General features: G+C 45.4%; 1 protein-coding gene across 1 annotated transcript in view; it reads right to left on the bottom strand.

The window, feature by feature from the left end:
* The window catches only part of TTLL11 (tubulin tyrosine ligase like 11), a 53,870-nt gene that overhangs the window by 36,189 nt on the left and 5,284 nt on the right, over window positions 1-12,397 (bottom strand). The window contains exons 3-5 of the mRNA XM_054998213.1: window positions 10,279-10,854; window positions 7,580-7,675; window positions 6,178-6,296 (exon numbers count right to left, since the gene is read on the bottom strand). Coding sequence (XP_054854188.1) covers window positions 6,178-6,296; window positions 7,580-7,675; window positions 10,279-10,854 — 791 coding nt within the window. The remainder of the gene's footprint in view (window positions 1-6,177; window positions 6,297-7,579; window positions 7,676-10,278; window positions 10,855-12,397) is intronic.

Genomic DNA, 12,397 nt, shown 5'->3' with positions numbered 1-12,397 from the left:
CTGAACTACAATTCCCAAGATGCTTTGGGAAGCCAAAACATTTAAACTGATATGAAGCTGAGAGTCTCTCTACACGAGACACCTGGGCGGGTGTTCATCAAGTGTAGGGAAAGGCAATGTTAGCCAGGAAGCGTAGTTTAAAAAGACTTCACTGCAGAGATCACTCCTTAGAGGGTTTGTTAATTTCGTCTTTGCCTCCCCAAAGGCTCTGTCAATTTCACCTCTCCCTATAAAACTGTGTAGGATCACAACCAGAGGGCAGCGAGGAATGGATCACAACCAGATGGATCACAACCAGAGGGCAGCGAGGAATGGAAATAGGCTGGAGCTGCCTTCCAGAGCCAGGTTTGGACCTGGCGAAGTTACAGTGGGCTGAAGTTTCCTTTCTGGCATTTCACAACCCCTTCACACAGCTCCAGTGTATTGCAAAGCCTTTGCCCTGCCGCCAGCTTTGTCTTTTTAAACTACCCTTCCCGGCTAATGCTGCATCTCCCAACACGTGTTCTTCATGTGTCAGTTGTCTTGTGTAGAGAGACTCTGATATAAGTGTTTTGAGCAGATACATCCCATGAGGTAGCCATGTTAGCCTCTTGCAGCAAAAGTCCAGTGGCATCCAAAAAACTAAGCTCGCCTACCATAACCCTTGACTGAAGTTGATCAGTTCTCTCATGCTTCAAACCACCTCTTCCTTAATTAGTTTGTTATATAGTCTACTTTATTGCACTTTTATTTATCTTCACTGCTTGTGAGAAGCTAGAACCTCTGACCTTTCTCATCTTCTGCTACACTACCCAAGCAGTTCAAGTCCCAGACACAGAGAATCGCACGAGGCCTCTCTTTGCTCCTTCTTTCCCCTCCCCTTCTGTAATTTTCTGTGCAATAATGAGGAAAATGATTTTCTTTCTTACCACTGGATCTAAGAAACTGAGTTCTGACTCCAAAATGCTCATTCTAGAATAAATGTTGTTAGTCATTAAGGTGCCACTGGACTTCGTAGTGCAGATAACACCCTATGGATGTAAAGCAGCAGATCCCAAGATTTGCTGAGGTACAAATCATGTGATTGGCATAAGTCTTGTTTCAAATCTACTAGGTTGCAGGCCACTCCAGACTTAGGAAGTCTCCATAAAGGGCATTTGAACTTCCCTACTGCCCGCCCAACAGCCTATCATCCCATTTTTTACCCCATCCATCCCCACCAGGATCTTAGGGTGGCATTTGATGTGTCTTCCTCCTCCATTGTATCCTAAAAAACAACTGTGTAAGGTAGTTTAGGAGAAGACAGTCGGCCAGTAAACTTCATGGCTGAGTGGAGATTCTTTGAACCTGGTTTCTCCCGTCCAAATATAACTATTCACTTCCCTATACCTGAGTCTCAGTTACCACCACACATGGGTATGCAAGACTGTTGGACAGAAAGGAAGGATGTGGTGGGGATAAGACAGCAGAACTTGGGTGAAGTTTCAACTTTTGTGACACAGGTCATTCGGAAGACATATCACAGAGGAAGAGGTGTGGGACCAGAACCTGGACTTCCTTTTCCGCCCAGCTTCTGCTGCAGTTATTGGTGATTCAAACATAACTCCATGCAGTTCTTGACAGATCTAGTGGCTGGGAAAAGTTGTTGCAGAGAGAAAACTGGTTGAGAAGTACATTGTAATTCATAATCAAAGCAGGATGTTATTAACTCAAAGTAACAGTTAATTTCATAAGGGAAAAGATATCAAATATCTATAAAAGGGAAGTGGTGGGAGAGGGAATTATAATACTGACTGTTTCTTTGAGCTATTAATTTTTTCCAGATCATAAAGAGCTTTAGAACAGTATCTACGACTGATGCTTTGCTTGCTTTAATTGAGGAGATGATTAGAGACAAGTGAAGCCTTTCCCTGTAGCTGGAATCTTCACCTACCGGGTTGTGGCACATCTGATGTTTGCAATGCAAGCAAAGATTGATTCGCTTGGATGAATCATAGGCAATGCCCTTTGGTAGTAAGAACAGAGGAAACAAAGGAAGATCCAAGAACATATCCTCCTGGCCTGTCTCAGACGCTAATAAAAACCATGTGGAATTTGGATCAGGGCAGAATGGGGAGAAGTAACTTTTCCCCTGCTGTGCGATTTTGTTAAGCAAAATTGGACCACCACCAACACTCAAATACCTCCTCCACACCATTATAAGCCCTAAAAGAAAACAGACAAGCATCTTCCCTATGAAAAGAAGGCTAAGGGGTTTTGAAAGACAACTAGGAGTGGGAGCATTGGTAGAGTCTAATGAAATTATGAACAGAGTGAGCTCGAGGTCACTCAATGGCTTGGCAAGAGGTTCCAAAAAAGTGCAAAATGCAAAGGATTATACAATTATACAATGTATAATTCACTTATAGAACTTATAGCAAAAAGATGCAGGGATGGTTTCTTCAGCTCTGATGGTTTTCATTTAAAAATACTATAAAATTAACTGTCTATTAACCATTACAGATAGCTAAACAGAACCTCCATGTACAGGTGCAATCTACAAGGGAACTGTGATGGACTGCACATTTTTTAAAAGCCTAGAAGGGCTGTACACACAGCTAGGTAAAGGTAAAGGTAGTCCCCTATGCAAGCACAGAGTCATTACTGATCCACGGGGGAATGTCGCATCACGTTGTCTTGGCAGACTTTTTGTTACGGGGTGGTTTGCCATGGCCTTCCCCAGTTATCTACACTTTACCCCAAGGAAACTGGGTACTCATTTTACTGACCTCGGAAGGATGGAAGGCCGAGTCAACCTTGAGCTGGCTACCTGAACCAGCTTGAACAGAACTTGGGCTGCAGAACTGCAGCTTACCACTCGGCACTACGGGGCTCTCTGTACACACAGCTGCAGGATGATTAAGAGTTAATCCCTCACAGAATTAGAGAGCTGTGAGTGACAGGCTATTCCAAGGCTTCTGATTGGCTTGACTGGGTCTTTTTTCAGTCCTAGCAGGGGGTGGAATCCAGTGGGAAGGAGTTGAGAGAGGGAGTCCTCACAGAAAGAACAGTTTTAACATCGACAGAAGAACTGGGGAAAGTTGGCAAGGAGGTTTTGGAAGTGAGTGTGGACTCCCAAACAGGCCAATGAAAAGGGGATTGATCTTTTAAGGAGAGGATATTTGCCCTACCCAGTCAAACAGGGAGATAACTCTAGAGATTGGAGAGATCTCTGGTCAGGTGTGGTTGGAAACTGCCTGTGCAGACCTTCAGATTCAGTTAAGGAATGAAGGAAGGCACTGGTGTGAGGAGAGAAGGGGACTGGGGTACTAGAAAGTGGGTGCCAGCATTTCTAACACCAAAAGTGTCAGAAAATACAAGAAGAAAGTATACTAGAGGGCTTGGGGAAAACCAAGGGAAGAAAAGCCTCAAAACATAATCCTTTAAGTATCAGTGGAAAGCATAAGAACTGAAGACTGTGTATGTTCTGAATTTACCTCAGTGATATTTATATTTGTTGAATTACCTCATAAATTTCCAACCCCTGATTTCCCCTGACCTTTCCCTTCTAAAATAAATAAACCAGTTCATGATTTTTGAATTTTAAAAACGCCTCTGGTGCCATTTCTGCTGCCTAAAGATGAGGGAACGTCATAGGAACAAACAAAAGAGACAGGTCTGGCCCTTTTATCCCCGCTAGTATCTGGCTGACTTCTGTTGAAATCGGGATGCAGAAATTAACAGAAGCCTTTCTTGCAAAGGTTTCCATTCTCAGCATCAGCTTTCAACAGAGAAACAGCAAAGCCAGCCTTTGTAATCAGCTCAGAGCCTGAGTAAAAAAGAGTGCTTATTGTTGCCTAATAAGAGCCAGGCAGAGATACAGGCCCACAAGCACTTGGATTCCTTAGAAACGGGGGGACACCTTCATTTGCTCCTTCTGTGCCTCTGAGCAACTGCTTTGTAACAAGACGTTTAATTAAAATCAGATGTTCTCACAGCCTCTCTGTAAAGACTTCCTCATAAGTGCATAGGCATGTGGTCTTGTGCACACAGTGGCACCAGTGTGAAAACAGTAAATATAGGTGCAAAACAAAGACCGTTAAGGAGAGCTTAAGGGGAGAATAGCTCAAGATAACACACTTCCAAGTGAAAAAATAAAAGAAGTGCCTCATAGTCACCTCCATCCAGAGCTGGAAACTAAGATGACTTAAGAACAGACAGTAATAACTGTCACACAGTGCCCAGCCAGTTTGTTGGACTCATTGCCACTGGTTGTCACAATGGTTGATAACGTTAAAGGGTTTTAGAAGGATTAGATGGATGCATGTAGGAAAGTTTATCAGTCACTATAGAACAAAGTATTAAACCTCCATAACCAGAAGCAGTCTACCTTTGAGTATGAAATACTCGGGGAAAGCAACAAGGCATGACATGCTATAACCACCATGATGCAATGCACCAAGTGTACTCTGCAATAAAAACCAGCAAAAATTTTGCACCAAGGTAGTCCGAATTACAGCCTCCGTTAATCATTCAAATATATCCGATTTCTCCTTTTTTGCATATTGCATTCTGCAATTTGTTAAAAAACTAGATTTCATTTAAATTTAAGCATGATGTTTTTGTTTTCATACAGCTATTTTAACTCTTTTGCATAATTTAATCATGGTAGGAGGAGGCACAGCTGAACATTAGAACACACCTGTTTTGCAGACAGAAACTTGCTGGTTCATTCCTGGCACCTCTAGTTAAAGGATCTCGGGTAGCCGGCCTTCCTCCTTCTGAAAACATGGAAAGCTGCTGCCAGTCAGAGGAGATAATACTGTTCTGGATGGACCGGCTTAGTTTGACTTGGCATGAAGGCAGTTTCATGTGCTCCCAGTAGTCCTGTCCTAAACTAGGTGAGGCCCACACATTTTCAAACAGTCACTAGCAACCATAGGGTCTAGAAACTTGGGTGTTTTTAAGAATAAGATGAAAGCTGAGATGAACTTGAACTGAATTTTGCAATTCAGCCACTTTTCTGTCTCCTGACATCCTTTCATGCCTGAGTTCAAAATACTGCAGGTAAGGAACAAGGTGCAAGGGAGGTATGTCTCGATACGGTATTTTGCTCCACAGATATGCAATAGAGAGCATGAATGATTGATAGAGGCAGTTCTGGCCTGCAGCCTTTACTGTGGTGATGTTCAAAAAAGAGAGATGAGCCTCAACGTTTCTTTCCAGGGGGTGACATTTTACTATGGTCTGGTTTGGGTCCCGCTCGAGGGCCGCTTTTGTGCACAGCTTACTGCTGGGCTGCAGAGAGACCAGGAAGTGGGGAGGGAGGGCAGTTTGAAAAGCTGAGTTGATTCTCTCCAAACAAGGGAGCGATTTTTTGTACATGCAATTTCCACACATTTCAGCCAGGATGGGATAAGCAATTCATCACCGCCGCTTCGTGTGGTTTTCAAAGTGAATGGATATGCAAATCCGCTATTGCAGGATTTCAAGAGTCGGAGATGATGCCCAGGAATCGAAAATGTGTAGAACAGCAAGTGCAAATTACTAAGACTCTTGGATCTAATATTAGAGCAAGCTATTAAAAAGAAAACACAACTGTGGGGGGAGAAGTGGTGGGGAAGGAAAGAGGCAGGCTGGTAATTAAATCTCTATAGCAAAGCTAGCACCGAAGCAAGAAAAAGAAGCTCCAATGCAAGATCCCACTGGCTCGTTCTTGCCAGTCATTTTGGGAGTGGTATTTCACCCCAACACAGGCGCTGTTCACTCAAAAGCCCTTGTGTGGGAAACACCCGGGCTGGATCATGTCTTAGTCAGAACTGCATGTTAGCACAGTGAAAAGCACAGCAGGTAGTAGTGGGGGCAAATTCACCTTCCTACGAATCTCATCTTTCCATTTTAGTCAAGTTTCTAGACCCTAAGACTGCCAAGAAAGCCACGGCTGCTGAAATCTCAGAAGTCAGAGAACTAGATGAAGAAGAGTTGCACTGGAGAGGGCCATTGCCTCTTCCATGATAAGCAAAGGCAGAATAAAAATGCAAAAGAGAAAAAAATCGCAAAGATGATGCAAATAAAAGGCATTATGCTAGTTACTCAGGTCACAGAATTACACACACTGCATTTACTGCAGAATTTAGAAGAAAAAAGACACAGGCCTCCGCTCTCTACTGGGGATCCCAACAATGATCAGAAAGCCAAAATGAAACACAAGATGCTTACAGCTTATCTTCCTTTCTCTTCTTATGGGGATCCACTAACCGAAGTGTGTCCCGGATCACAGCCACCTTGACTTCTTCATCAACAGGGCTTGGGACGGACTCAAAAATTCCTGGAGAAAGCTTGAAAATCCAAAGGGACAGACTGATCAGTGTGAAGGGCATTCAACACTCCAAGGCTCCACTGTATTCCTTGCAAGAGAGCTGTCACAACAAGTTTGCACAATGCGCTTCCTGGCAGGAGACCGATCATCGACAAGTTTGTCAGGAACTCTTACCTGCAATGCTGGATGAAGCCTCCATGTATAGAAGCAGGATATCTCAGAGGGCCTACCTCAACAATACACATTTCCTAGCAACATTCCCAGGTCAGGCTGACAGATGTGCTCCAGGAGTTCTGTGTTTCCCAAGTGCATGTGGGCCCAACTGGGGCCACAGTGAATGAAGAAAGGAGGCTGGATGGAACTTTTGACTTTTCTCAGCCTGCTCTGTTTAAGCTCCCCACTGCTGTTTCAGGTCAGGACAACAGTGTGCGATGGAGGGGAGGCTGAAGTTCCCTTTCCTCATGGACTGCGTTCCTGATTCAAAGTGGGCCCACAAGTGCCTGGGAAGCACAGAACTTGCCAAAACATGCCTGTTGACCCAACCCAGGAGAAGTTATATTGTGCAGTTAGGCCCTGAATGCCAGATGCTGGGAGAGAGCTGCTGACTTTATGTTACCTTTGGGGGATACCCCGAAGCATCTAGATGATCAGATCCAGAAGGGATTGTTCTCTTTGTTTTAAAGTGGAGAAATCCATGGAGAGGTAGCCAAAAAGTGAAAGGGAACCTCTATCAGCAGAGGCAATATACCTCTGAATAATACATGCTAGGCAGAGGACAGCCACAGTCTTCGCAGCTTGCTTGTCTGCTTCTGGGAGGAATCTGGCTGGCTCTGGCTGGGGTCAAAATGCTAGTTGATGCCCTTGGCTGACCAACACAGTAGCTTTGTTATTGTTGCTGCTTTAGGCTCTGGAACTCCCTGTTTATGAATGGGCTTGCTTTCTTCCTGCTCAACTTGTACTTTTGCAAACAACAAAACTACTCTGAGTAACAGAAATGGGGGCGGGGCTCTTGGAAATCCAATTAAACTACTGATGATAAAATTAGCAAAGGTTCCAAAAAATAAAGAAAGCCTTAAAGATTCAATAATAATCATTATCAAAATGTACAGGTGGACAAGGAAAGCCGGCAAGACCCTGCCCTGGAGAGGTGGCAATTTAAAATTTGAATGAGGGGGAGGTAACAGAAAGAGTGGAGGAATGGATGACAGAGATAAATGAGGATGGATATGCGCCATCACAGCTCCCCCCACCCCCGCCAAAGACACACAAGAGCAGCATGCTGGATAGGAAGGGAGACGTTACCTCTTTTTCATGCTCAATTCTCATGCTGGGATTGGCATTAACTTCCAGCAAAACTGGCTTCAGATTCTTCATCAGGAGAATGTCAAACCCTAAAATCTTTGGATGACAAACAGCAACACATTTTTATTTTTTTTCTAAAACTTACATTTAAGCCTCCTTTGTTTTTAGATGATGTGTGGCTAGAGGGCTTGGCCAATTATGAAGAATGCCTGCCCAACACTTGCTCCTTTGGAGAAGGAGTCACTATTCCAAAAACTCCGCTGCCCCTGGCAGACTGTAGTACCAGTTTGGCATGGCAAAGCCCCATGTCCACTCTGGCATCTCCAGTCCAAGGATCTCAGGTAGTTTGAATTGGGCAAGCTCTGTCTCAGCCACAAGCCCCAGAGAGTCACTTTGAATAGCTAACTTGTAGGGGATTAGATGGACCAGTGGGCTGGCCCAGTACAAAGCAGTTTCATAAGCGGGGATGGGTTTATAGACCAGCAGTGCAGCAGCCATTTTGGATGCAGAATGTTGATCTCTGTTCCATCCCCAGCTAAAGGGGCATCTGGGAAACAGCCCTCTTGCCCTTGGGGGCTCCATTGAAACATCATGGCAAATGGCAGGAACCCACCATCCAATCATCCTTTTCCTTGGTTTGTCCAACTGAGTGGCCTGAATCAAATGAAAGTTTGTCATGATCAAGTCCCAGCAGAACCAGTTACTTGTAATTCATTCAAGTCTCATTGTTTTTAATGGTGTAAAACAGCAAGTCCAGTCACACCTATAAGACGAACAAAATTAGTGGTAGGTTATGAGCTTTCATGAGCCACAGCTCACGTCTTCAGATACGGTTATCTGAAGAAGTGAGCTCATACCCTACCACTAATTTTGTTAGTCTTATAGGTGCTACTTGATCCTTGCTCTTTTCTGCTGCTACAGACAGACTAACATGGCTACCCATCTTGTTTTTAATGGGATATAGTTATAACTAGCAGAATTGGGGCCACTGGTTCGTGGAGTGGAGGTGCACCATTCTGCACTAGCCCAAGGAGTAGGTGACAAGGATGGCGGTGGTCAACACGCCCGGACATCATTTCTGGGGCCCATTCAGGATACCTTTATCGTGCTACCATCTGTGCTTTAGATTCGGTCAGCAAAAGCACCAAGATTGATGTTCTTGGCGATTCCTCCCTGCTTTCCATCCCAAGAAATCTCCTCCCACTGGACACTCATCAAAGTCCAAGCTTGAGCACTTTCAGAAACATTGCAAGGCTGGGTTTGGGGGGATTTGCCAAAAGGGTAAGGAAATCTGAACCATATGACAAATGTTTATTCCATTCTGCCTGCGAGCCATGTGTGCTTGATGTAGAGATCCTGTCCCATGCCTTTGGGATAATATCTAAATAATCCAGAGGAATAAATGCAGTTCCCAAATCTTCCTTTCTGATCCCTTGGATTATACAGGCCTCAGAAAGAAAATGAGAACCTGTAGTTTGGCTAAAGTATCCTGTCAATTCAAGCTACCAGAAGATAAAATGGGCGATGGCTACCCAGTAAATGCTTATCAAAAGCAAGCCGGGAGGATGGTGGGAGGGGGGGGGAGTGCAGAACTCCTCCTGAGACAGATTTTTTTCAGCAGAACATTTGACTGTAGGTTTTTAGTCACTAATCAATAAATTGTTGCTCTGGCAGTTCTCCTGGTTTTAATGATACAATCAGCTAACACAATCACAGCCTGGAACCATTTGCCAAGGAGACCTTCAATTCCACAAAGGGTCAGGAGGAGCAATGTGGCGCTATCTGCTTATTCCTCCCCCTGTTGTAAAAACTGCCAGTGGCAGAGGAGTAATCTCCTGAGTTAAGCAAGACCACAAAGGTAGGCTCCAAACGGTACAACTGGGGATCCAGATGGGTCTCTAGGCCTGAAACAAGTGAGGCACGGAGAGAGACAAAGCGTGGTCCCTCCTGGCACCTTTGCCTCCACTTAACAGGCTTTGCAAGTTTCAGTATGGTTTCAGAAAAACCTGCCACACCTGTGTGTCCTCAGGAGGCAGTGGGACAGAAAGGCCTGAGCATGTGTCATGTGAAACAAATACTTGGATCCCATTTCCTGAAATGGGAGCGAATGAGGAGAAAGGAAAAGCGAGAGGGAGGAGATGAGGTTTGTAACTTGGGATGAAATGAAACATTATACACATAGTATTTAAACCACAACCACTGTTTCTTCTGTGGAAAAGAAGTTTGGGGGAAGGGGCATTTGGGGAAAAGGTGCAGCAAAGGGCTTACCTTTTCCTCCACTTGCCACTTTTTCATTCTGACACACACACACCGCAAAAAAAACTTTTCCCCATGCAGGCTACCATCAAGGTTCAGATCCGCACATCTGTACTTGACATGTACTCTGCCTGGTGAAGAAGCAAATCCCAAATGTGAGAATCACCTAGGCTGATCCAGTGCGAACAGTGGGCAGCTAGATGCCAGTAGATCACATACCAGGAAAAGGCAGAGGAGGGAGGCATCCACAGTTTTTGTCCTTTTGAAAAGTGGTCGGAACAATGAACTGAAGGACAATTCCATCTGGGTCTGTCTAAGCCTTATAAAGAGGGTTGTGTGATAGACAGCCCATCGCAAAGTTGTGGGCAGAAAAAATCATTACTTTGCAGAACCTGGTTTGAAGACCTCAAAAGCAGAGTGGTCTCATCAGATTCTGAACTCACCTGGAAACAGGACGGTCCCGGTTTTCCTGCGGGTATGTCAGACTGATAGTAAACCTTCAGTTCAGGGATCATTGCAATAACAGTCTTAATGACTAGTGAAATTATATCAGACCAGACCTTCTTGATGTCAACGCCCTTGGAAGACAGCCTGCAAAGGATGCTGGAGAACGTCCGCTTGCTGCCTGTGTTGCTGCTGTCTGAGTGCACGAAATTCCCACTGTGGATGTTGAGCGAATAGTTAGTCAAGTGCATGAACACTTGGTGGAGATTCTTGAGGGTTGGCTCTTGATAGGGCTCTGTGCAAAATCTGGAGAGCCCGTCTTTGGCAATGTAGACCTCGAGGGGTTCCAAAGATTTCAGTAGGACGTACAGCCGGATATCAAACTTCAGCTTGTCAATCAGAAGAGGTTTGGAGATGTACTCCTGGACAACCGCGGGCCTGCTCTGGAGGTTCCCCATTAGCCGGACCTCACTAGGTTCTTTAATGAGGTAGATCCCATCCCCTTGACACCCCCCGTCAGGTTTCACAATGAAAGTAGGCTTCCAGGTGGGGTTGTTGTCCCTCATCAAACGAACCTGGAAAGAAAAGGAGAAGCAAGGCAATTATAGACTAGTCTTCTAGTTGGGTCTTCCTCCAAAGAGCTCAGAGCAGCAGACTTCCTGCTGTTTTTTAGCCCTTCCCATCCCATTTTATCCTCACGGCCAAGTAGGTTAGGTTGAGAAGTAGTGACTGGCCCAATCTCATCTAACGAGAACCACGGTTGAATGGAGAGTCGAACCTCAGTCTCCCCAGTATGTGCCTGTTACAACGTACCAACTCTCCTCCTTGCCGGCAGCTCCGTTACAGTCGTATTCTGGGACGCTCTGATCAATAGTTCCCACAGCTCCTGGTGCCACCAGACACTGCTGCACATACTTGAGGCAACATCTGTGGCCTGAAGTCCGAAGCGCTGGGACTACAACAGTTCCCAGGAATCCTCCCTGCCACCCTCTCACATTTATATGTTCAGGGGGAAGGGAGGGGAGACGGGTCTTGAGAACGCAGGCCGGACAACATAGCTTCATTCCAGACCACTCTGAGAGGACCCCAGGAATCCATGGTACAAATCGACTCCCATTTTGGACGCTGACCCACCATTAAAGAGATGTATTGCTCTGGTCTCAGCCAAATACCAGATCAGGCCTTAAGCAGTGTTGGAGATGAGGAAGACTGCCTGCTGCCTGGTTCCTCCCCACTGGCTTTCTGCTTTGGCAGCCTGTCTCATTTCTGATCCACTACACAAGCCCACAAACCACACAAACAAAATTCCCAGTTCTGTGGGATTATGCAGGATAGGGCTAGAGGACCAAGTTCAGCTTGGTGGGTCTCAAGCTGTCCACGTCTAGGCTACAGTCCCAGCCCTTGGCTAGCGGTGGGTTTTTTTGGAGATGTCCCATCCCAGTCATTTCCTGACTGGTGAAGCCAAGAGATTCTGCTAACCAGCGTGGTAGGGCCTTGCCCCCTGTCCCAACAGAGGTAGCCCTCTGTTGCTACTGTACAGCCCGAGCCATTCTGTTGTTGCTTCTCTCAACCTGCTTGGGAGATTCAGCAGAACCTTCATGATCTTTTGAAAATCACAAGAATCTGAATGTACTGAATGAGAAACCCTGAGACCATCACTGACTGACAGCGAGTCCTAGGGATCTGGTTCTGTAAGTACATTCTGGATCACTGCATGCCCTGATGGGAACCCGATAATCTTTCTACTGCTGGCACATCCTAGCAGACGCGCTTCCCCGTGTTGCAAATATGAGAAATCATATTGCAAGACTAAAAAGGTAGGTTGGAAGGTTTTCAGTATTTCATCTGGCCCTTTTGTTGCATATGAAAGCCTTTCCTCCCTTGTTGGAATCTCATCCAACCCTTCAGTCTCCCCATTCCTCGGCTCGGCTGTTCTGAGGTGTGACGTGCACTGCCCCCTGGTGGAGATACCGGGGAATTGGCACAAATAGGATATTACAATCATGGGAATGTATGGACAGCAAGTGTTAACGGAAGCCTCTCTGTCTTTCTGGGCATAATATCTAACGAGAGCTGGCCTATCATGGGGCAAAGTCACATGGCAGATTTAAAGGCACA

The sequence above is a fragment of the Eublepharis macularius genome, chromosome 14 (genome assembly GCF_028583425.1).
Source record: "Eublepharis macularius isolate TG4126 chromosome 14, MPM_Emac_v1.0, whole genome shotgun sequence".
In the NCBI taxonomy this organism is placed as follows: Eukaryota; Metazoa; Chordata; class Lepidosauria; order Squamata; family Eublepharidae; genus Eublepharis; species Eublepharis macularius.
Note: the sequence above shows the minus strand (reverse complement) of the source record. Positions and strands in the feature narration are given on the sequence as shown.